General features: G+C 35.6%; 1 protein-coding gene across 1 annotated transcript in view; it reads left to right on the forward strand.

Moving 5' to 3' along the window:
* The window catches only part of Rfx7 (regulatory factor X7), an 80930-nt gene that overhangs the window by 36966 nt on the left and 16914 nt on the right, over window positions 1–27050 (forward strand). Inside the window, exons 2-4 of the mRNA XM_028771326.1 lie at window positions 412–445; window positions 12547–12629; window positions 13873–13995. Coding sequence (XP_028627159.1) covers window positions 412–445; window positions 12547–12629; window positions 13873–13995 — 240 coding nt within the window. The remainder of the gene's footprint in view (window positions 1–411; window positions 446–12546; window positions 12630–13872; window positions 13996–27050) is intronic.

Below are 27050 nucleotides of genomic sequence, written 5' to 3' on the forward strand. Positions count from 1 at the left end.
TGTGTGTGTGTGTGTGTGTGTGTGTGTGTGTGTGTGTGTGTGTGTACTGCATGCATGCTCCTGGAACTGGAGTTACAGGTGGTTGTAAGCCACCATGCCAGAGTAGCAAGTGCTCAGAACCATTGAGCCATCTTCTGTGCACATGACTAGGTTTTGTTGCACCTACTGGCTCTTAGACTTTCTGTGAAAGGTAATTTAGTTTACATTACTTTTTAAGACTGTGTAAAGTATCTAAATGTTTTGCATGACTTGCTTTCATTTGTACTTTAGTGGGTATTGTAACAAAATGCAGTACTTAATGATATGCTTCACTGTTTCCTTAGTTTGTATAATTACTATGTCTGTTTAAGCAAAGTTCCTATACTTAAAAGTGCTCTATTTTTCATTAACTCTCACTTTTTTTTCTTTTAGCAAAACTGTACAATCTAAAGTGGACTGCATTTTGGTAAGTACAATACCTCACAATCTGCTATTCTTAAATAACTATTGATTCTAAATACCACTTGAGTTTGTGTATAAATTTTACATTACGACTCTCTGGGTACATTCATTATTAACTATTTTCTTGTGTGTAGCTCATCAGTCCTAAAACCATAGTTGGAAGCAATTGTGTTTTTAAATCTTACTGATCTTTACTGAAAGATTATTTAAACATTTCATTAAATGTGTAATTTTTAAAGTTCTAATTACTATGTATGAAAATTTTAAAGAAAATATTTTAGATGTTTGGTAGATTGATTTATTAGATCATCTTTTTGTCATTGTTTTGTTGGTTAGCCTTTTGGAACTCACCTACAAAGATAGTATACATTTACTAAAAAAAACCCTGTAAGTATTTACTTTAATAAATGCTTTTATATTCTTGGTGAATTTATTTTTGTTATTATATTTTCATCTTTGAGTTGCAGCTTTTAAGAAATTTTTTAAGTCACAATAATAATTTTATATTGGTAGTTCCTTAGGTCTTGTAAAGCTATTATTTTATTTTTATGTATGTGTATGTATGAGTGGTTTCCACATATGTGCAGTTACTTTCAGACCAGGAGAGGCTGTTGTACCCTCTGAGGCTATAGTTACAGGGGATTGAGTAATAGACTGACATGGGTATTAGGAACCAAGTTCAGGTCCTCTTCAAGAGCTCACCGCTACTGAGCCATCTCTCCAACCTTCAGGTCTTTTAAATGTATAGGGAAAACCAAGCCGTCTTGCCTGGCTTGTAATCCCAGCACTCACAGAGACGAAGGCAAAATGGCTACAGGTTTGAAATCTAACATAGGCTGCTCAGTGAGACATTCTCACACAGGCACCACCACCACCACCACCCCGCAACACATACCCTCATACACGTGCAACTGCTGGAATAAGAGTTAATACTATCCCAGGATCCTAGGCTACACTGTTGGCACCTGAGCATCCAACAGCTTTGCACTATTAAATTATGCTTTGTCAAGATAGCAAATTCCCTTTCCTTGTCATTTCAGAACCTTCTCCTATCCAAATTCTGTGGGGTTTGGATGGCTTGAGGTATCTGGTGGTATAATAAGTATGTATCTTACTAGGTTTTTTTCCTATTATTGTTAACATAGTAGCCTCTTGAAAGGTAAATGAATAACAGTTGTTCATAGGGAGAAAATTCTATCATTTCTATATATTTCTAACTTAATGGCTGACGGATGGCTTTGTAGGGAAGTTTTACCTGTACTTTTCACTTCCTGTTTTCCTTCACTGACTTCCTTTTTCTTTTTTCCTTTACCCCTCTACTTCTTCTTGTTTTCTTACAATAATCCTCTGGAATAGGCAATCTTTTTGCTTCCTTTTTACAACTAAAATAACTAATACTCTTAGATTTAGGTATCCATAAGGCATACATACTTTGGGGGATTATTCATGTTTTTTTATCATGGAGAAAATAGGGAAAAGATAAGTAATATCTATTACAAAATATTAAATAAGAACAAAAGATTTCACATTAAACAAATGAGCTTGAAATATCAGATATTGATAAATGCCATCATAAAATTTAAAAAGGGCACACTGAAACAAATAAATGATGGTGACCAGAGTAAACTTAAGTGGACGTGATCAGGAAAGGCCTCTTTGTAATCATAATAGTTAAGCAGACCTGAGAAGCCAACAGTGGTCTGGCAAGTGGCTCAGTGGATAAAAAAACACTTGTTACTCTATCCTAAGAACGTAAGTCTATCCTCAGAACCCAAATAAAAAGAGAACCAGCTCCACAAATTTACCCTTTGACCTCTATGAGCATGCTGTGGCATGCACATGTACACACACAAATAAAAATTAAATAAATAAATACATAAATAAATACATAAATAAATAAATAAATGTTGTGCAATAGCCTGCCAGCAATACATTGTAGACAAAGACTACACAAATTCAAAATTAGTAATGAGTTTTAAATATTTGAAAGATATAATGATTTCAGTAAACTAAAACTTATGTAAGGGAGAGGAATGATGGCAGAATTAGAGTAAGACATTGTAAAGGGAGTAGTTTATATCTGATATGCTTAGCTGTGACAGGAAAGATGCATTCATCCTAAGCTCATTGAAAGTCAAGTAGAAGACTTTTAATAGGACAGAGTGCTCAGACTTTTTTTTTTTTTTTTTTTTTTTTTTGGTTTTTTCGAGACAGGGTTTCTCTGTGTAATCCTGGCTGTCCTGGAACTCACTCTGTAGACCAGGCTAGCCTTGAACTCTTGAACTCAGAAATCCTCCTGCCTCTGCCTCCCAAGTGCTGGGATTAAAGGTGTGCGCCACCACCGCCCGGCTGTGCTCAGACTTTTAAAAAGTAAAATATTACTTTAAAATTTAAAGTAAAAAATTTAAAAAGTAAAGGTAAAAATATATTACTGAGCCAGGCATGGTGGCACATACCTTTAATCCACGTACTCAGGAGGCAGAGACAGAAGGATCTCCACAAATTCAAAGCCAACTTAGTCTACATAGAGAGTTCTAGAATAACTAGGCTATATAGAAAGACTGTATCTCAAAAAAACAACCCCCTCAAATAAATAAATTAGATCGATAGATAGATAGATAGATAGATAGATAGATAGATAGATAGATAAGGGGAACAGAATGGAAGTAGAAAGTTAGGCTATTCATAAATCTAATAGAGCATTAAAGAATTTTGTTGAAGTGATAGTAAATGTTAATTATTTTTTAAAAATATACATTATTTTTAAAATTAGAGAATAAGTCATTTGGTATAATATCTCCTTTTTGCTTTGAGTTTTAAAGGATAATTTTGCTGGAAATAGAATTATTGCTTAACACTTTTATTGCTGTGAGTGTTATTTTGTAGCTTCCCAGTCTTCATTATTTATGATGTGAAGTTAGCAGTTAGTCCATCATTGCTTTCCTGAATGTGATGAGTTCTTTTCCTCTTAATTACTATCAAAATTTCTTTGTATTCATTCTGTCTCTTACTTGTGAACTTGGCCACAAACGCTGGCTCTCAGCTGTTTGACTGTTATGTGTATGGCTATTTATTACTTTGTATCATCTGACTGGGGCTTTATTGAATTCATCTTCATTTGATTAGTTAATTTTGGGAAGTTTTCAGGCATTATCTCTCCAAATACTTTTCTGTTCCTTAGATTTTTTTTCACCTCTCTTTTAAAATTTTGAAGATACATAATATTGAAATCACTGATGTTATTCTGGTCTCAATAACTGTTCTTTTTTCTCTGATTGTCTTTCTCCCTACTCTGGTTTCTCTATTAAAATTTCCAAACCTAGGACTCAGGAACTGAAACAGGAAGATTGTAAATTCAAGGCCAACCTAGACTATTAAAAATGCTGTTTATTGATTAATTAATTAATTTATGTTATTTGACATGTACTCAGTCTTTTCTTGTTTATTTACTAGAAAGGGTCTTGGAGAGCTTTTATGATGCAATGTTCAGTTCTTTGTGTCTCGAAGAGTTGAGCAAAACACAGAGAAGCAGTAATGAATGCCACAGAGTTAGTGAGAATGAACGCCAAGCACATGCCACAGAGTAGAATGGACTCCAGAAAGCACATGCTCAGGAGCTCCTGTTTTTACAAGACTTTTAGTTACAAAGGGGAAAGGAGGGATTCCCTAGAGGAGTTAGATCCTTCTTTGGCTGACATAGATGATTAGCATTTCTTGATTGTATAATATCGTGTTTTCTATACATGATCTATTTTATAATCTTTTTTTTTAATAGTCATCTGCTTGAGATGCAGTCCATATGCATGAGCTTTTAAGTGGTTTGTGGTTAAAGGTTCCATTGGGAGAAATTGTATCTTTAGAGTAATCTCCCCCTGGGTATTATTTCCTAGCCATAGTCAGATTCTTTTTCCTATTCGTCAGAGACAGGGTTTGTACAATTTAAGGAACTGTCTAGGGAGGTCCAGAGGGCAATTACTTGATCCTAGAGTTAACCTTCTTATAAATCAGTCACATGCATCTGACCTTCCCTCCTGCTTCATTTAGACTCAGGCAGCCTCATTTTGGTACCTGTACTATCAGACCAGATGAAATGGGGTCGTGGTAGCAGCCTCAAGCAAAAATAGTAGGGACTCAGATAGTTATTAGTGAAAATTGAGATGTTTTTAATAACTTAAGTACTTCTTTGTATGTTGTTTTCCTTTAGTCAGTTGCCAGGTGCACATCTTTTGACTGTTTTATATCATTTTGTAAATGTTTTAAAGACATTGTGAACATCTTTTTTGGTTGGTTTATGTTTGAGTTTTGTTTTGTTTTATTGTTTGAGACAGGGTTTCTCTGCAGCTCTGGCTGTGCTGGAACTCTCTCTGTAAAACATGCTGGCCTCAAACTCAGAGATGAAGATCTCTCTCTCTCTGCCTCCCAAGTGTTGAAATTAAAGGCCAGTGCCACCACCACCTAGCCATGTCAACATCTTAACCTTACTTTCCTATTTCAGCTTCCCATAGTAATTTAGCATATTTTCTTGTAAAATTTGTATACTTTAGCCTTTTTTTATTTTTTAATTATTTTTGATTTTGAATCTGTTTTTGGCTTCAGGTAATTTTTAACACTTGAATGGGTATCCTTTCCAGCACCATTCATTGAGAATCCTCTAGCTTATCAAAAATCATAATATACAGGTCTTTTTCTAGACTGTCCTCCTCTCCCCGTCAGTGTCTTGTCTACTGTAACTCTATATGAAACCTTTAGACAACTCATTGTTTATGTCATTTCTATTCAAGTTTTAGAATTACTTTGTTAATTTCTATTTTTAGAAAAAAAAAATATTAATATTTTTTTATTGGGACTGCAGTGACTATCACTGTCTTCCTCTATGAGATTGGGTCTTCACTATTATAGTTGATTCTTCCATAATTTTTCTCAATATGCCTTTGTAGTTTTCTCTGTAAATTTCATAGAGATTTTCTTAAAACTATTTCTAAATATTAAAATTTTTAAAGTTTTAGATGCTGTTGTGGGTGGTAATTAAATTTTTTTGTTATTCAGTGCTTTATTGCCCATATTTATATTGATCTTTCGGCCTGAAGATTTACTGTTTACCATCTAAATATAGTTATATTTTTATTTTATGTATATGAATGTTTGCCTGCATATATGTAAAGGCACTGTGTATAAATGGTGCCTACAGAGTCTAGGAGAAGATGTTGGATACCCTGGAGCTGGAGTTATAGGATTTGTAAGCCAACATGTGAATGATGGGAACCAAATCTGGGTCCTCTGCAAGAGCAGCCAGTGCTCTTAACTCTCCAGCCCTGTAAATATAGTAGTTTTATATAGAGGCTGAATACTTTCTGCCTACTTAAATATTACTAATGAATAATACTTTCTTTAATCCCTTTTTACTTATACCTTATTTATTTATTTATTTATTTATTTATTTATTTATTTAGTTCATCAAGGATTCTTTAATTGATTCTCCTATCTCAATATGGAAGAGTTTACAGAAAAAAATAATTGGTCTCTGTTGTACTCTGAACCCATCTTCTTCATGTATGTCAGCAGTTGTACCTGAGTTCTCTTCCAGAAACAATAAGTGTTCTCAGGTCTTCTCAGACCCCACCATGCTTTATATCCTCAGCAAAGATATTTTTCTTAAGTGTTCTTTATTTGTACTGCATTGGAGTTTGTATTAGATTCTTTGTGGGCAGAGTTCTTCCAAGAGTCATTGAAAATAGGGCTGGGGAGGCCATAATTATCTATGAGAACAGAAAGTGGGAAGAAAGCCTCTATTTTTGTCTTAGTAGTGTACTACCTTCTATCATTGCTCCTGCCTAGCTATCACAATGACCAGTCAATAGAAAGCAAAATATAACAAAATTGAATGTAACAAAGAATAATGATATCTTGTGGGAATCTCTGCTGTGGGTCAGCCATTGTACAAAGCATTTGCCTTTTTGCTTTGTGGCAAGATCACTGTTATAAATTATTCTTCCTGGGGTGGAGAGGTGACTTAGTAGTTAAGAGCAGTGACTACTCTTCCAGAGGTCCTGAGTTCAGTTCCTAGCAACCACATAGTGGTGTAATGGGATATGATGTCCTCTTCTGGTGTATGTGAAGACAGCTATAGTGTACTTGTATGCATAAAATAAATAATTTTTTTTGCTTACAGTATTTATCTTCATCATTTGTATAGTTTTGTTTATTGTCTAGTTTTGTGGGACTAAAGTATAAATAATACCTAGAATATGCTAAATACTCAATTCTGGATGCATAAACTATTTCATTTAATTTTGAAACTTTTATGTGTGTTTCATGATTATTATTTTAAATAGGAAGAGAATTAACTTATTGCCCTTATTGTTCTAAGTTGTTAGATGGACTAAAAGTGATCTGGAACCCTAGAATATGAGAACGTGCTTTCTGAGAACCAGACTGATACTAGAACGGGGCCTTCTACAAGAGATTACATACTCCTAACAATAAGTCTAAGTAGCTCATTGGACATGTAAAGTGTGGCCCATTTGAAAAAGTACATTTTCTCCTCTGTTGGTGGAAGCATTCTGTAGTGAATGCTAAATACTAGCCAAGGTCAGCATACTTAGACTTGACTAAACCTAAAACTACATTTTAGAGTATCTTAAAAAAATAATAATATGGCTTTAAAATGCTTATGGTTGGAAAATAAGTTTTATTTTGTGATATAGCATTGGGGTAACTTAGTAAAGACTTTCTAATTATCTGTGATGTTTTATTTAGTCCTTAAAAATTTCATATTGCCTGTTTCCTTCCTATAATTTTCTTTTAATTTATTAACTTACCCAATTTTTAAAGAATTAAGCAGAGATAAATAAATAAGATTAATGAAAAACCTAAAATATATTTGAGGATATTTATATGAATATAAATTTATATTTATATTCATAAATGTGAGCTTACCTTAAATATGGGAAATATCCTCAACTATCTCTTTAATTTGTTTCTTTCTTACTAAAATCTATTCACTGTGAGATACAGAACTTTCACAGTATTATGCAAAATACACTTAGAATCCCATTAGAGTCCTATCTTGGAGTATGAATTTGCTAGCATTCACATTGCAGCACCTTGGGATTCCTAGCACTATAATTTCCTGACACATTAGTGTGGTTGGAGTAAATTAAAAGGAGTTCCTTGCTTTTGTTTTGTTTTCATTTTTATATAGGGTTAGAGTCTATGATAACAGCAAGAAAATCAGATGAAAGCTCACATCTTGACCCACAACTATGAGGCAGAGAATACATACTGGAATAGCATGAGTTTTGAAACCTCAAAGCCTGTTCATGGTGACATGATTTGTCTAACAAGCCCACAGTTTCTAGTTTTTCCTAAACACTTCAACCAACTGGAAACCAACTATTGAAGTATATAATTCCATAGGGGCCATTCTCATGTAGACTAGAATTTTTGTGACGTTTACTCATTGGACCTGATTCAGTTTTCCTTCCCTGACTTCTAGTAACTAGAATTTTCCAAGTGTACTTAGATCACATTACTTTATAGCAGAGTGGAGAAATTAAACCATTTTCATTTTATACCTAGGTCAGTAGGTATATAAATAGAAGGCCAGATTTTTACAGTAATGAAATGTAAAGTTTTTGCTCTCTTTGTTGCTTGATGTTTTCTAGGACAGAGGATAGAAAGCAGTTTTCTTACATTGTTTATGTAGGTACTCCACAAAAGGAAAGCATACTCCTCTGTAATTCCCCATGATTTTCATAGAAGTTCAGAAACTGAAAATTTAATATTCTAAGCAACAAGCCTGGAAAGTAAAAGTCCTCTTACCTTTTCCTCTGTCTTTCTTATTTAATCTTGAGAAACAGAGTGCTGGGATTTGGGATTATGAATGAAGAGATTGCAGTATTTGACTACCTGGAGACATCAGAAGACTGGTGTCACATGTTTCCGAAAACAAAATGAATAGCTAGGTACAACTAAGAGAAAAAATCTTATGAACATACGGAGCCACTGGAGAATTAGTATACTATGTCTATGATAAAGAGCCCTTATTTTAAATGTGTCCTGAACATGAAAAGTTCTTTGAACACTACTTCATTGAGTATGATCCTCTGAGGAAGAGTAGCAGCATCACTTCGGAGCTTTTTAAAAATCCAGACTCTCTGGCCTCCATTTCAGATCTTCTACCTCAGAAAAACTTGAGAGCCGTTGTATTAAAGCTCAGTATAGCCATATTCATCACTTATAAAATGATAGATGAAATAAAAACACTTCTTCACACACTTAAAGTTTATTTAAAATTTAAAACATAAGTTTCATCAAAAATATGGAAAAATCCTGACATTGCTGCTGTGAGTATAAGTTAGTATAACAGTTTGGGGGAAGAAATTCAAAACTGGAAAGGTTGAAGATGTACAACCTTGATGACTATTTCTGTGTTTAGACATGTTACAAAAACTCACAAGGGACACAATTATTATCTAGCATTAGTGCTTAAAATAATGAAACTTTGTAATAATTCACTCCCAGTACAACAGTGAACAGACCATTTTTATTCAATGTACTTTCTCATTTATCTTACTAGCAAGCATATGCTGATTGCATAAACCAGTAGCTTTTCTTATGACTTGTTCCTAATGGATATGACATTTTGGTGATGCTCACCCCCTCTGTTGCTTTCTCTCATCCTCCCTTTAATCCTTTTCCCTTTCAATGTACCTAATTGTCTTGCATTTATTTTATGCCTCTGAAATGCCTATATGAAAAAAAATATGCAGTATTTTCTGAGACTGGCTATTTTGTTTCTAATTATTTTCTTACAAGATAATTTTCATTTTAGCTGAATAAAACTGTTGTATATCAGTATCACATTTTGTTTATCTTTTATCTATCAGTCAGCAGTTTAGGCTGATCTTACAACATTAGTATTTCAAACATGTAAAGATACATTTTTCATTTTTTTATTGGTTATTTTATTTATTTACATTTCAAATGTTATCCCCCTTCTCAGTTTCCCCTCCACAAACTCCCTATCACCTCCCTCTTCCCTCTGCCAAGATACTTTTATTGTATGTGCTGCTGAAGCAATGTCTAAGAGAATAAAAGCAAATGTGACATAGTAGTGCGTGCCTACCTGTTCTCTCTCTCTACTTTTTTTTGTGATATTTTATAATTTTAGATTTTTAAAAACAAAATTGGGTGCTAAACTATACTAGAAAGGTTCCCATCTGGCTTCATCTTATTTTTTAGGATTCTTCCTCACAAAAGAATTAATTAGAACAAAACAGATAAAAGTTTCATATTGGTTGATGTGGAAAGTATAACCCAATACTAGAAAGCATTATTAAATGAATCCATAACTACAAACTAATTATTCATAAGCTGAGCATGTTTCTGAGTGACTACTAGGACCCAAAGCAGAGGAACAATCAGAATAGTGTTACAAGCTTTAAGTCAAGTTGAGTTATTAATGGGAGGTTTTGCTTATTTGTTTCATTGTGTATATATGTGTTTAAAATTCAGAGGAAGAGATTATCAGAGCTGTAGGGTTTTGTTTTGTTTTTGTATTTTTACTTTTATTTTTTATAGTATAGTCATTAACACCCTCCCAGTCTACCCTCCCATAGTTCTTCATGCCATTCTTCCACTCCCCTGTACCCAAGAGGATGTCATTCCCCCACAGACACACCTGCTGCCGCGCCGAGCCTTCCCACTCCCTGGGGCCTCAAGTCTCTTGAGGGTTAGGCGCATCATCTCTCACTGAGGCCAGACCAGTCAGTCCTGTGCTGTGTATGTGGAGGGTATTGAGGGCGGGGGGGGGGGGGGGCATCGGACCAGCTGGTTGGTGGCTCAGTAACTGAGAGATCTCAGGGGTCTGGATTAGTTGAGACTGCTGATCTTCCTATGGGGTTGCCCTTTTCCAGCTTTTCCCTAATTCAACCACCACAGGGGTCCCTAGCTTCTGTACATTGGCTGGGTGTAAATATCTGCTTCTGTCTCAGTCAGCTGCTTGTTGGTTCTCTCAGAGGGCCACCATGCTAATCTCTTGTCTGTAAGCAAACCATAGCATCAGTTACAGCGTTAAGCCTTGGAGCCTCCCCTTGAAATTGATCCCTAGTCGGGCCAGTCACTGGACCTCCTTTCCCTCAGTCTTTTCTCCCTGCAGTTCTTTTAGACAGGAACAATTCTAGGTCAGAGTTTTTGACTGTGGGATGGCAACCCCATCCCTCTAGAAATTTCAAAATAAGTTAACTACTACCTAATGATGAAAGCTTTTGTGATTTTTGTGATTATAGGCAGGAACTCTTTTCCTCTTTTCATATTGTTTTCTATCAATTATTGCCCAGTCTATTCAACTAGGTAATACTTGAGGCTCACACTAAATTTGAAACCATTTTCACAGCTTTGCTTTAAGAACATCTTTTTAAAAATGAAAACTTAAGTCTGGGATAAAGGAATACTGGTATGGGTTATTGTTTTTAAAATGTGATCTTTTAAAGTTTAACTGAGGTCTTCAAATATGAAGACACATCTAACCAACTGTTATAAACTATCATTGGTGTGCTTTTTTTGTAAGATTTTATATATATATATATATATATATATATATATATATATGCACATATACATATATATACATATATATGATGCTGCCCATTAAACAGTTACTGCATTCCCCTTCTCACAGCCTCTGGGGGTGAGGGTGAGGAGGGTCAATAATTTGCCTAAGTCTCTTACGAATGGTTTGTTTTACTTAGAGCAGTGGTTCTTAACTTGTGGTTCTCAACCCCCACAGGGGTCACATATCAGATATCTACATTATAATTCCCAACAGTAGCAACAATAGAGTTATGAAGTAACAATGAAAATAATTTTATGGTTGGGGTCAGCACAACATGAGGAACTGTGCTAGAGTCAGAGTATTAGTAAGGTTGAGAACACTAACTTAGAATAAGGTTATTAAGGCAGAGGCAAGCTGACCTCTGATTCAAGGCTAGCCAGGACTACTTAATAAGATCCTATCTCAGAAACACACACCATTCTTTTTTTTTTTTTTTTTTTGGATATTTTATTTACATTTCAGTTGTTATCCCCTTTCTCCTTTCCCCTTTCCCTTCCCCCTTAAAACAACAGTTCTTAAGTGTATATAGTCATTTTTTTCTCTACTACTGTGAAAATGGTCCACCATTATTATCCTTTACTTCATAAATCCAGTCAGATGTGGTTTTTAACAACTAGTAAACCTCAAAATGGTTATTCTTCACACTTAAATTTTTACAAAGTATATTAAATAATATGATATTTAACATGCTTGCCACATGATACTCTTGCCTTGATTATCTAGTATAAGAGTCTTTACATAAATAAACTGTCATTGTTTTGGAAGCCAACATTTGGCAGTGAATGACACAAATATCTAAAACCAGAAAACTGTGGTGAACTCTGACTGGAGTCAAATGCCATTAGTATACACTTGGTCATTGTTTCAGTTTTCTTCATAGAGTTTGATATGACCAGTTTTTAGTGTTATTCTGTAGTTTTTCCTTTTGTGTGCTAAACACCAATTGCAAATAAATAACAGCATTTACAAGTTTTTATTGGTTAAAGTAGGAAAGAAAAGTTTTATTGTTTTTTTTTTTCATAGAGAGTTCCAGGACAGCCAAAGCTGAATAATAGAGTGACTCCATCCTTAAAAGATGTCCTATACCGTCACTACCACCCAAAAAATTTCTGTCATAAATCCAGCAACCAGTTCACTTTACATTACAAAGAACTTTTGCTTGAAATAAGTTACCATGAATGTCTTTATTGTAAAAAGGGGTTATGAAATGGGTGAAACCCATATAAAGGAAGACAGGAATGACATATTTATTCTACAGTGATAGAAGAGAATCTTATAACTAGGTCTGTCTAAATAGAAGCCCCTGTTTCATCTGCATAGTTCAGGAGGGTTTGTTGGTTTTATTTCACATCTTTAGCCTCCATTAGCATTAGTCACATTCTAGGTATTTGAAAATTAGAAAAAGATCAGTAGCATTTAGGGGAAATATTAATAAATTTAGTTGGGAGGAAATTTTTTAATGATCTTTCTTTTTAACCCTTTGTAACCAGCAAGAAGTTGAGAAGTTTACAGACCTAGAGAAACTCTACCTCTACCTTCAACTGCCTTCTGGTCTTAGCAATGCAGAGAAAAGGTAGACCTATCCTTGTCTTTGTAATGCTGCCTTGTTTGTAGACCCATACCAAACTATGTACATATGATTGATTGTTATTTTAGTATTCCTAAGCTTGTCAGAAAACAGATTGGAAAAACAACAGATCATTTGTGTCTTTCATAGTACTTAGTTAATATTCATCTGCAATTTTTCCTAATTCATTTGTGTAGCTGGCTAAATACCATGAAATGTAAGTTGGGTTTGGTCACACAGAACAGTGAGAATATTATGCCGTATAAAAATGTGAAAAAAGAACAGAAAACCAAAGAATAGCCAGGTAAGTATTCTGAAGACTAAAGTGTGGGGTTGTTTTTAGTGTCGTGATAAGTAAGTACATCATTGGATGTAAGAAAGAAGAAAAAGTACAGTGTTGGCCACATTAATGTAGATGCACCTCACTTTAAGTACTTGGGGTATTGCTTTAGCTTCATCATTAAAAAGACTTAAGTGGAGAGAATGTGGAGAAAAACAATTCTTCAGTTTCTATTCTTAAGAATTTCATTACTTTTTGCATATTCTGAGGATGTATTTCATGCCTATTATTTTCAATATTCATTTAAAATTGTACATGAGAAATAATGAAATAAAAATTCTGTTGCTTTTACCTGTTCTTACCTTATCAACTATAATAACTATTTTAATTTTTATATCCTGTTCTAAAAATGTGTTCAGTACTTTGGAATCAGGTTATTCTCTTAGGAGGCTGAGATTAGTGTCGTAATCAGTAGACTAGCTTGCTGTATAGGGTCTGTCATGCCCATTTCATGAGATCAGCTAATAAAAGTACTATGCAAAGATCCTAGTTGTGAGAAGGGCTGTGATGGGAGGATGATCCTCTTGAGATCTTGCCTGTCCATTCTAGGGATGGAGTGCTTTAGTATGATATCAGGGTAGGTACTTCTACTGGCATAGTCTTTCAGTGTGCAGGGCAAATAGAATAAAAAATATTTATCCACCACCTACCACGTACCATGCTTTAGAATACAAATTAGCAGTTTGGCCAAACAGGCCAGAAATTATAGTCTGAAATTGATAGTAAAAACTGGCCTGGCTCCCAATCACAAATGAACAATTTTTATATAGATTACTGAGTATCCACTGTATATCCTGAGTTCAGTTTGATCTGTTAATATGTTTTTAACATAACACTTAGGCCTTGCTTAAAAAGTTAATAATGGAATTGCTGTCTGGTTCAGCTAAAATTTGTGTGTTTTATCATTAGTGATCAGAGTGCCATGTCGTCCAGTCGGGCACAGCAAATGCACGCCTTTTCCTGGATTCGGAGTACCTTAGAGGAGCACCCTGAGACTTCACTCCCCAAACAAGAGGTCTATGATGAATACAAGTAAGTGTGCCATGTGATATATTAAAGCAGACAAGTACTTGTGTGAGAACAGTAATTTATTTTGTCTGTGCTTATGATCTGGCTGTTACTTGGGTGATGCATTTAGAAATTTCCAAGACTACTGCCAGCTTTAAGCTTCTGTGATAGAATATAATATAGAACAGGATTATTAAATGAGGGGGTCTGAGGATAAAGAATGATGGTACAGGGGTACTGAATTAAAAGATTCTTACAGAATTTTAAAATGGCAAGAATACTGGGAGGGACTAGAGGGACAGTGGATGGAAATAAAAAATAATCAGTTCATGAGAAAGGACAAAAGCATGGTTTTTTGTACTTGAATTTTTTAAGCCACTTATCATTAATCTAAAACCATTTCATTCTATCCCAACCAGAGAATATTGTAAAGTGTTTATTCAAGGATAAAAGAAATTAATGACATATAAAAACTCCACACAAATAACTTTGATTATGCAAATAATTTATTTAAATATGGGTAATTAAAAATTAAATTAAAGGGCTTCAAAGACGGAGCATGACCAGTCATTGTGATATTCAGTCTTGCTTAGTGTGTTTATAATTTATTTGAAAAGAAAAATTCATTCTGGTAGAATAAATAAAGCCAAATTTTATGGTTATTAAAACATCAAACTAAGAAAAATTAGTATGTTGTAATTATATAATTTGGAAAAAAACTGTCAATAAATGTTAGTTAGTTTAAAGCAATACAAAGAAGCTACACTTACTGAGATATTGTTGATATCTGAAAAGAAAACTGTCTAGCCTATAAGAAAACAGCAGGACTGTGAGAAAAACAGAATACATACTTGAAATGAACTGAATTAAGAACTTTAATGTTTTAAGAAAAATGAAACTGAAAGTTGTTCTTACAATCTAAAACTCTTTGGTGAATATCCACGGTGCACTGGACCGTGAGTATCTGATGAGACTGACATCCGTTCTGGCCTCACCCAAGATCTGTATGTATGTGGTGATTGGGTACAATGATAGTATGTGTCTATGATCCCACACTGATCCAGGAAGATTCGAAATATAAAGTTAGCTTTATATTTGGGCTACATGAGAAGCAGGAAAGGAAGGAGGAAATAAGATGTATATTTATGGTAAGCATAGATTTAATACAAACAGGGTAAATTAAAATACAAAAGACCTTCTTAAAAAGAACACTTGTACACTATGCTGAAGAAGCTCTGAGTTGAAGATCCAGAAAATTGACATTGCCAGCCAACTTCTATGACCTGGACAAGTGTTTAACTATTGTTTTATCATTTGGCACATCTATAAAATGAAGACAGTGAAGCTGCACCAGGTCTCTTTTAGTCTATAAACTTATCTGAAGTAGAAAATGTGGAAAAATTATCCAGAGATGTCTTGGTAGTTTCCTAAAAGAAATTTTTAACAAGAGATTCTTTTAAGGTTTATTTTTATATGTATTTTATGAATATGGCTGCTTTGTCTACATGCACATATGAAGAGGGCATCATATCTCATTATAGACAGTTGTGAGCTGCCATGTAGGTTTTGGGAATTGAACTCAGGATCTGAGTCATCTCTCCAGCCTCAACGAATGATGGTTTCACAGTAGACTGTGAGCAGATCCATAGCATGCATGTATTCCTGAAGTGTTGGCCTTGCCTATTCAGTAACTCATATCACCTGCAGAGACATCACCTCAGTTTGTAAAAATGTGACCATAATGCATGAAAATAGTTCATATTTTCCTAATAATGTTCTATCTTGGGTGAAGCTTGGTTATATTTTACTGTTAAATTATATTGATTTTTTCTTTGAAGTCAAGAAATATCAAAGGTTTTTCTTAAGTAAAAGAGATTGAGGGGTTGGATAGCTCAGTGGTTGGGAGCACTTGTAGCTCTTGCAAAGGACCCAGGTTCAGTTCCCAGCACTGACATAGTGACTTACAACCATGTGAGCGATCTTAAAATTTATTCTGACTTCTGTGGGCTGTGTACACACATGTACATATACATATATTCATACATGTAAAATAAAAATAAATCATTTTTAAAATAAAGAGATTGAAACTTCATATTGTTAAGGAAGACTAGTGACACTTCCAATCTTGTACAGTTAATTTTCAGCTTAGTTGAGTTCTGTGAAGCATGTCCTTGGGATTTTAATGGAGATTCCATTGAATCTGTGTATCATTTTTAGTAATATAGCTTTTCACAATATTCTGCCAAACCATTAGCATTAGAGTTGTTTCCATCTTGTTACATTAACATTCTTTATTCAGTGTCTTAGTTTTCATGTGGAGGTCTTTCATGTTCTGGGTAAGATTTATTCCTAAGTATCCTGTTGGATATTGGACCAGTGTGTTTGCTTGCTTGCTCTCTCTCTCTCTCTCTCTCTCTCTCTCTCTCTCTCTCTCTCTTTCTTTCTTTCTTTCTTCTCTTGAGACAGGGTTTCTCTGTGTAGCCCTGGCTGTCCTGGAACTCACTCTGTAGACCAGGCTGGCCTCAAACTCAGAAATCCGCCTGCCTCTGCCTCCCAAGTGCTGAGATTAAAGGTGTGCACCACCACTGCCCAGCGGGGCAGTGTTAAATTATTGTAATGGATGTCTTTCCTAGTTTTTATTTATCATGTTCATTACTAGTATATAGAAAAGCAACTAATTTTGTATGTTGGTTTTATATCCTAATACTTGGCTGAAAGTATTTATTGGATTCAAGATTTTTCTGGCAAAATGTCTAGGGTCTCCATTTTAAATACAGAATCCTGACATCTTCACATAGGAATAATTCTTTCCTATTTGTCTCCTGTTTGTTATTTGCCTTATTGCTGAAGCTGAAGTGTTAAGAATTGGTTAGGAGTTGAGGTTTTTATTTAGAATGTCATGCATTTTGTCTATATGCCTCCCTTCCACACTCTCCTCATGTTCCTTCCCACATATCCCTCTCAAATTCATTTCTCTTGTGAATCCAGTTAGTTGGTATAAGGTTGACCATTGGAACATGTAACCAACCAGGGGGCTCATCCCTCAAGAGGACTTACTTTCTCTCCCTCTGCAGCCATCTATGCCTACAGCTCCTCATCTAGGGGAAGGGCCTTATGAGCTCACCCCACATCTATGCTAGAATGTTGACTAGTGTGATCTTGTACAGGTAACTATAGCTGTCGAAAGTTCATGGGTGCTCCATCCCTGTCATGACTAGAGAAACTTTGAAAGCAGTCTTCCCAGTCTTCAGGGTCTTATAGTCTCACCATTCCTTGATGATCTCTGAGCTTTGGATGTAGGGTTTGGGAATTGGTACTCCATAGTCACTTTCTTTCTGCACTTTGACCAGTTAAGATTCTCTGTCTGCTACAAAACCTCTGTCTGCTACAAAAGAAATTTCCTTGATTCAGGGTGAGAGCTGTACTAATCTATGGGCATAAGTGTTGAGAGAGCAGTTGGATACTATGTCAGTTTAGCAAATTGATAGTAGTAGGTTTTCCTCTAGGCTCTGTGACCTCCAGCCACAGGTTCTTGACTGAGTTTACAATAGCAAGTATGAGTTTCTGCCTATTGAGCTGGCCATAAATCTAATGAGACAGGGCTGGTTATTCAAAATACTAGTGTCACTAATGCTGGATATGTCATTATTGTAGTTTGTAGGATTTACATCCGGATAGAACTGTTGAGAACTTTACTCCAGCATCCTGCATAACACCTTTCAACGTCATAAGAGCTAGCCTCAGGAAGGAGCCTTCCAGATCATTGCCACCTTGATTCCCAAAACCCATGACCTAAGTATAGGTATCTTTGGCTAGAAGATCTCACCTTCAGAAGAATTGTTTTGAATAGTGTTGACAGAATTGACAACTCTTGTCTTGTTCCTGACTTTAGGGGAAAAAATGTTATGATTTTTCATTCATAAAATGTTTTCTCTTAGTTTGTTAGTCTTTATTATGTTGAAGTAGTTTCCCTCTATTCCTAGCTTCCTTAGGGCTTTATCTTGAAGTTACAAAAGATGCTTAACTTGATCAAAAGCCTTTTCTGGATCTATTGAACTCTCATGCCATTTCTGTCCTTATATCAATTTACATGCTGTATTATATTCATTAATTTGTATTTGTTGAACCTAATTTGCATCTTTGGAATGAAACTGGTCAGGGTATTTTATCATCTGGATATGTTCTTGAATTTGATTTATCCTAGTTTCTTTGAGAATTTTTGCATCTGTTTTCATCAGGGATTAGCCTATGATTTTGTTGTTTTTGCATTCCTATCTCTTTTCTGTATCAAGGTAATACTGGTTTCATACATTAGGTTTGATAGTGTTCCTTCTCTTCTTGCTTTATACAAGAGTTTAAGGAGCATTGCTGTTAGCTCTTCTTGAAACACTTTGTAGAATTCACCAGTGAATCTATCTGGAAATCAATATAGTCAGACAAGTATCTTACCAGTCTCTTAGGTGATTTTACTCTCTTAAGCTGATAGTGGACATCAACTGTCATAGAAGCATAACATGATTTTGTACATTACATTTGTTGGACCAGAAACAAAACCCAAGAGCATTCTGTAACAGAACATAAATTATTATCTTTAATAGCTGTCATTAATGGCTGCTTTTTATCATGTAAATTATGTTTGGATATCAGTTTATATTCCTCTAAGTTGTTTTAACCTTCTAGTAGAATATATAATGGTGTTATGGGTGAACACTAAACACATGTCACTGTCTCGTAATAAATCCTAATATGTGAAGCAGCTAAAGACTTGTGCACTTGGTATTTGGGTAAATGATCCCTAAGTAGAAGAAATCGGATTCCTTGTTTGTATCTTTTCACTTCCTATATTATTTCTGCTTGTACTTTTATTCTTAATCACTTTTGGTTTTCTCTCGTTTTTGTTATTTCATATTGAATATTTTCTTCTTATGTCTAGTAATCTTTCTGTTATCTGTACTTATTTTATTGAAAAAGTGTTTCATATAGCCCAGGCTGACCTGAATGAACTTACTATTACTATGTAGCTAAGGCTGTCCATGAACTATTGACATTCCTGTCTCTACCTCCATCTTTTTCTGCCATGTCCAGCTGCTTTCTGTTTAATATTTAAATATGGTGAGAAAAAAAAAAGCAAACTTTGGATGTTCTCTGTGTGTCCATAACTTGTACTCCAGTGGTCAAACACACAGTTTGTTCTGGGATTGCGCACACTAACAATAAGAAACAGTTTTGAATTGTAGAAAAATTAACTAGTCTGTTAATCTTTGGTTTTGTTTTTTAGTAAGTAATCCTTTTATTTATTTTGTTTAACCTTATATTAGTTTTTAGTTTATACAAAGTAATGAGTTTCATCCTGAAGTCTTCAAGCATACATGTCATTCTAAATGCTCTCCCCTGTTCCTCTGCTCTACTGCCTTGCCAACCGTGCCTCTCCTTTTCCACCAGTCAGTCCCCACCTTTTGTATTCTATTAGTTTCCTTACTTTTCACCTCCTATAAAAATCTTCCTCCTTTTCTGGCCTTGTGACCTACAAGCATACATGCATCATGAATGAAAATTTAGGTTCTGTATACAAGAGAAAATGTGGTGTCTATCTTTCTGAGTCTGGCTTATTCTATGTAACATAATGGTTTCACATTGCATCCATTTTCTTGCAAATATTTTATTTATCCATACATTTATAAAAGTTTTTATTGTGAAAATGTACCACATTTTTTTAATCATTCATTTATTGATGGCTGTAAAATCAATGAAAAGTTCTTTTTCTATCTATTATGAATATTGATGCTATGAATACAAATGTATAAGGATCTCTGAAATATTAGAATCCTTCAGGTCTATACCGAAGAGTGGTATAGCTGGGCCATATGGTATTAATATTTTCATTTTTTTAACTTTTAAGAATGTATTATGATTTATGTGCACAAGTTGCCATTGTCAGTGTTTTTATTACACCAACAGAAAGCAAAACAGAAAAAATGTCAGGTGCTTTACCTGATGAGACATGTTGCTGGTCCTGGTTCTAGTTTTTTGGAGGAGCCTTCATACTGATTTCTACAGCAGCTGCATAAGTTATATACTTCCACCCACAGCTGGTTTTGAGTTCCCTTTCCCATACCCTGAGAATAACCTGACTTAACCATGTTGTGTATTAACTCTGTTGCACTAATACCTGACTAAATTAGAATGTTGCAGTCTTTTAACATTTAGTGTAATTGTTAATGAGGTATGAATTATATTACCCGGCTTTGCTGATCAACTTCTATGTGTTATACCTCATTTTGTTCCTGTTTCTTCTATTGCTGTCTCTCCATTAAATAGCTATTTTCCAATAAGTTATTTTCTATTTTTCTTACTTTCTACGTTTCAGGGTTTTGTCTAATAGTTGCCCCGGAATCTATTTGGGATTATACCAACAGAAGCACATAAACATATTTGTATATGCATGTCTTTGTTACCCTTATTCCATACATTTTTTAACATGTGTCCATCAACACAGATTTATTAATGTTGTTTTATGCAATTGCCTTTCAGTTCAGATAGAATATCAAAAATTATTCATGGAAGATATATTTACTCTGTATTTTATAGTTAGTTGTCTTTACTGGTATTCTTTATTTCTTCATGTGAATTTTTTTTTAGAGTTGCTATTTAGTGTCTATTTAAGCCTGAGTTTATTATATGACACAATTGCTAGTTTTAAATGCTTATTTTTATCATAGCAAAATTTCATTACATATTTTCTAGAACTATAACTTCTTTAATATATGTAGTTTCTGTCTTTCTGTTGATACTTCCTGTTTGGTGAGATTTGGTTTCTCTTAACACTGAGTTTTTTTTTTTTTTTTTTTTTTTTGGTTTTTTGAGACAGGGTTTCTCTGTGTAGCCCGGGCTGTCCTGGAACTCACTCAGTAGACCAGGCTGGCCTCGAACTCAGAAATCCACCTGCCTCTACCTCCCAAGTGCTGGGATTAAAGGCGTGTGCCACCACTGCCTGGCAGCACTGAGTCTATTTTAAGTAATTGGTTAAAGAAAGTACATCTATCTAAACTTCCTCAGGTATAGGTTCTAATGATTACAATTTGGGGACAGGGCAAAGATTTTGGTTCATTCATAGCTCATAGTTCTTTATTGCAAGTTAGCCATAAAATATGGTACTCTGGAAATTAGATTCAGTCCCTGCCCAAGGTTTGTGTGTGTCGTTTCTTATGGTTTATTGGCTGCTTGGAGGATAAATTTTTTCTGTAGCTTTTTTGAACTATACTGTATTACTATCTACTATCTACTGAAGTCTCCCTAGCTTAATGGTCATCTAATAAGATATAGATTTCACTAAGGACCTGGAACCAATAAATTTCCCAGTCTTTATTCACTAGGGGTCTCCATAAGTATGTATTAGGATTCAGCATCAGTACTCAGTTGTGGAATTAACTGTCCTTAACCCTGACTTTCTGCTTTGAGGAGGCTTTTTCTCTAGCCTGAGATGGGAACTTCAGGCATCCTCAAGTCTCTCTTGAGCATGAACGCAGCCTTCCAAATATTTGTGATCTTCTAGCATCTCAGGAACATTCAGATTTTTTTTATCTTTTTTATTAATTATTTTACTTACTTACATTTCAAATGTTGTCCCCCTTCCCAATCCTCACTCCACTACTCCCCCAACCCTTCCTGGAACTGGAAACTTAAGGGTTCTTTGGAAGGTCAGTTGGATGGTATTTTGCTGGGGCAAACATGTGAAGGAACATTTTGTTAAAGTGAACACAGGTGTGAAAGGCTAAGGTCAACTCGTAAAGGAACGTTTCACTGAAGCAGACACAGGGGAGAGGAAGTTTTGCTAAAGCAAGCATGGGAAAGGACACGTGATGAAGTTCTTTGCTAGCAACACTCGTGTATTGGTCTGTCTTATATTGCATAGTTGAGCTGCATTAGTCAGGACTCCATAGAGAGAAATGCACCAAAACATCTGGTGGTGTACTGCAGTTTCTTGCTACTTACTCAGACTTGGGCTGATTAGATGCATGTGCTGAGGCAAGACATAAATAGGACTCCTAATGGAGACAGCATGGCTTGCTGGTACAGCTAGCTGTGTAACCTTATAGATCTTGAGTCTTCACTGATCTTCACTTCCTTGAGAGAGGCACAGCCTGAGAACTTCTCCTGGTGTTCCTGCTGGTCCCTCCTGCTGTTTGGTTCTAAGGCTGAGGCCTGGTTATCTCTGCTAGGTTTTATCACTCTGTCACCACTGTTACTAACCTGACTCTACCAAACTAGGCTGCTGGTGTATCCATGAAGTGTTTGTGAGTGGACTGAGTTGCTGCTGCCTGCTAACTGAACTGATTCCCAGACAATACAGACAGGAGTTGCTCTAAAGAACCTTTCTAAAACAGGTCCACTCCTCCCACCCCACCCCACCCCCATATCCTTTCTTTCCCACTACCTCTGGTAGGTGGTGGACTACAAGGGAGGTTAAAGCATTTAAGAACCATCATTAAAAATAAAGTTTGAAAAAATTAAAGTTACACATCCCCCTTTTCCTTTGCCTTTAAGGGTGTGCTCACCTACCCACCCAGTCCCACCTCACCCCTCTAGAATCCCTCTTCTCTGGGGCATCAAGCCTCCACAGGACCAAGTACATCCCCTCACACTGATACCAGATAAGGCAGTCCTCTGCTACATATGTAACAGGAGCACAAACTGGGCCGTGTATGCTCTTCTGTTGGTTGCTTAGTCCCTGGGGGCTCTGAGGGGTCTGGTTAGTTGATTCCTTTGTTCTTCCTATGGGGTTGCAATCCCCTTCAGCTCCTTCAGTCCTTCCCCTAACTCTTCCATTGGGGATCCCCAAACTCAGTCCAATGGTATCTGCATCTGTCTTGGTGCTGTCAGAGCCTCTAGAGGACAGCCGTGCCAGGTTCCTATCTATAAGCACATCTTGGCATCAGCAATAGTGTCAGGGTTTGGTATCTGTGGATGGGATGGATCCCAAGTTGGGGCGGCCTCTGGATGGCCTTTCCTTCAGTCTCTGCTCCATTTTTTTGTGCCTGCATTTCCTTTAGAAGGGAACAATTCTGGGTTAAAAATTTTGAGATGGGTGGATGGCCCCAGCCCTCCACTAGAGGCCATGTCTACTGGAGGTAGTCTCTTCAGGTTCTATCTCCCTGCTATTGGGTATTTTTGTATGTCATCCCCATTGAGTCCTTGGAGCTCCTTCAGCTATTTGAGATTCCTCAGTTGAGAATTCTCTGTTTATCTCTGTACCCCATTTTTTAATTGGGTTATTCAATTTTAAAAATCACATGATCATCTCATTAGATGCTGAAAAAGCTTTTGACAAAATACAACACTCCTTCATTTTAAGTCTTGGAGAGATCAGGAATTCAAGGCACATTCCTAAACATAATAAAAACAATATATAGCAAACCAACAGCCAACATCAAATTAAATGGAGAGAAACTTGAAGTAATCCCACTAAAATTGGGGACAAGACAAAGCTGCCCACTTTATCTCTATTTATTCAGTATAGTACTCGAAGTTCTAGCTAGAGCAATTAGGCAGCAAAAGGAAGTCAAAGAGATACAAATGGGAAAGTAAGAAGTCAAGGTACCACTATTTGCAGATGATATGATATCAAAGAGATACAAATGGGAAAGTAAGAAGTCAAGGTATCACTATTTGCAGATGATATGATACATGTGACCTCAAAAATTCTACCAGAGAACTCCTACATCTGATAAACAATTTTAGCAAAGTGGCTGGATATAAAATTAACTCAAACAAATCAGTAGCCTATCCTCTACAAGAATAAACAGGCTGAGAAAGAAATTAGGGAAGCATCACCCTTCAACAATAGTCACAAATAAAATACAATGTTTTGTGTAACTCTAACCAAACAAGTGAGAGATCTGTATGACACGAACTTCAAGTCCCTGAAGAAAGAAATCAAAGAAGGCACAGAAGATGGAAAGATTTCCCATGCACATGGATCAGTAGGATTAACATAGTAAAAATGGGCATCTTACAAAATCAATCTACAGATTCAATGCAATCAATCCCCATCTATATTCCAACTCAATTCTTCACAGAGATAGAGCGATTCTCAACTTTATATGGAATAGCAAAAAACCCAGAATAGTTTAAAAAAAAAAAACCTCAACAATAAAAGAACTTCTTGGGGAATCACCATCCCTGACCTCAAGCTGTACTGCTGAATAGTGGTAAAAACTGCATGGTATTGGTACAGAGACAGGCAGATCGATCAGTGGAATAGAATTGAAGACCCAGAAATAAACCCACACACCTTTGACCACTTGATCTTTGACTGAGAAGCCAAAACCATACAGTGCATCTTCAAAAAGAAAGCATCTTCAACAAATGGTGCTGGTCTAACTGACAGTCTTCGTGTAGACGAATGCAAATTGATCCATTTTTCTCCTTGTAGAAAGAAAGCTCAAGTCCAAGTGGATCAAAGACCTCCACATAAAACCAGATACACTGAATCTAATAGAAGAAAAAGTGGGAAATAACCTTGAACACATTGGCACAGGGAAAAATTTCCTGAACAGAACACCAGTGGCTCAGGCTCTAAGATCAACAATTGACAAATGGGATCTCATGATACCGAAAAGCTTAAGTGTCAAAAGACACTGTCAATAGGACAAAACAACAACCAACAGATTGGGAAAAGATCTTTACCAACCCTACATCCAATAGAGGACTAGTATCCAAAATATGCAAAGAACTCAAGAAGTTAGACTCCAGAGAACCAAATTAACCCTATTAAAAATTGGGTACAGAGCTGTTCAGATTTTTTACAACAACCCATCCATCTTTTCTCCCCAGCTTCTCTTTACTCTTTCTGGTTAGTTTACAGTTTACTGCAGTTGTAATTTACATACAGTCTTGATGACTTGCACAAAGCAAGATACTTGCTTATAATAATTTTTGACCACTTCTTTTCCCCATCCCATCCCATCTCCCCAAGGAGAAAGACCTTTATATTAGGCAAGCTCTAGATCAAGTTAGATATAGACAGCCATCTAGGTGATCAAGCATGATAATTATTTATATGCACAATAACTTAACTCTGCTTTAAATAACTTTAATTTCCAACAGGCATACTGATCATTGTATAGTTAACCTCAAATAAATCCAGAAGAGTAATTGATTTTAATTTGATCTCTGCTTAATGATCACCTCCAGGCCTAACCTAAAAGACACTATAACACAAGCCTGGGAACCAATAGACTTGGGGATAGCTGCCATCACCTACATTAACTATCCACTCTGACATTCTGGGCTATCTGCAACAAACACCAGAGCCAGTGTCCATAGCCATGCCATAGCTGTGTGTCACTGTTCTGCTGTAGATAGGGAGCAATATGCAAAATAATCATTGTTTACAGGTAAATATCAGTTTCAGAGGTTTCTCTACAGTCTCAATGTATTGTTCCTTAAAAATATTGGGGGGTTTCAACAGTCAATTTTTTTTTTTACCAAATTTATCTTCTAGATTACCTCCCAGATGTAGTATTTGATTGACACTTTAAAGAGAATATCATACAACCATATCTCTTTGGCTTCCCTATATTTTTTTTTTTCAGACAGTGTCTAACTATGTAGCTTGGTGTCCTGGAGTTCACTATGTATTCCAGGCTGACATAGAACCACCTACCTCCTCTGCCTCCTAAGTGCTCCACTTAAAGGCATGTGCAGTTTCCCTATTTTTTAATTTGTTGTCATCTGTAATGCATGAGTGATAAGACCCACTAAATTAGCAGTGTGGACTGGGTTAAAAACATTGTAAAGATTCAATTAGAAAAATGATCATCTTAATAAATTATTCTGTATAAATGTAGAAAAAAATTGATAAAATTTTGGTTGCATCCCAAGTATCCACGTGTACTTAAAGCTTTTAATTAGCAGTATAAATATGTAATCCATAAGATATATGAATTAGATTGGGTTAGACTAAACTTCTTTGTACAAATTCCTATCTGTAAATTTTCTAATAAACTTTTAAGGCTTTGAGAAAAATGAAATAATACTTTCTATAAAGCACTCAGTGGTGTAAGATCTGGTCTCTTTCCCTCTGACTGCTTGCACCAATCTTCTCTACTGTGTTTTAGTTTATTTTTATAGAATTAAATATTTACTTTTACATTGTGTAATTATAAATAACATGACAAAGTAAAAAGGCCTGAATTCCATGTATTTTGGGTGACCTTTTCAGTCATATTAAATGTTAACTGTATTTCCAGTCTTTAAAGCATAATTTTAAATAAAAAAGAAAAAGACCAAATAATATCATTTTAAGAATGTTAGAGTTAGGCCGGGCGGTGGTGGCACACGCCTTTAATCCCAGCACTCGGGAGGCAGAGGCAGGTGGATTTCTGAGTTCGAGGCCAGCCTGGTCTACAGAGTGAGTTCCAGGACAGCCAGGACTACACAGAGAAACCCTGTCTCGAAAAACCAAAAAAAACAAACAAACAAACAAACAAAAAAGAATGTTAGCGTTAGTTATTCTATAAGCAGAACATTCTTTGTTCTTTACCTTTTTATAACTTGTATAAATATAACCTAATGCTGAGTTAGGTGTTAATTGACACCAAATTTCACTTGATGAACCCTGCAGTTAAAGCAGGAAAATAAGATGTAAGCTAACCCACATCTTCATTTGTCCTATCATGACCTATGGCTTGTAATATAGTCCTTGTTTCTAAATCATGATTGAATGTACTCTATTAATTCTCCATAAGTTAGGATCATTGACTATTTAGAATTTCCCAATGGGTAATAATAAAATTCTTTTTCTTTAAAAAATTAAAATCTAGATAGGCCACCTCATAGTAGCACTGCCTTTATCAGGGAGGTACTCATGAGGTAACCCACTATTTAAAATTATGACAGTTTCTACCCATGACAAGAAGTTGAGCTATACAAACTGAATTCATTTCTAAGCTTTCATAAAACTAAAGGGATACAAAGGGAAAGAGTGACGCTAGACCTTTGAGACTTCTCATTGCCCTTGGTGTCAGCCTTACCAGTGTTAGTTACTTACAAATGTTAGGGCAGATGATCTCTAAGGT

Source organism: Grammomys surdaster, unplaced genomic scaffold (assembly GCF_004785775.1).
Source record: "Grammomys surdaster isolate TR1022 unplaced genomic scaffold, NIH_TR_1.0 206, whole genome shotgun sequence".
NCBI classification, from domain to species: Eukaryota; Metazoa; Chordata; class Mammalia; order Rodentia; family Muridae; genus Grammomys; species Grammomys surdaster.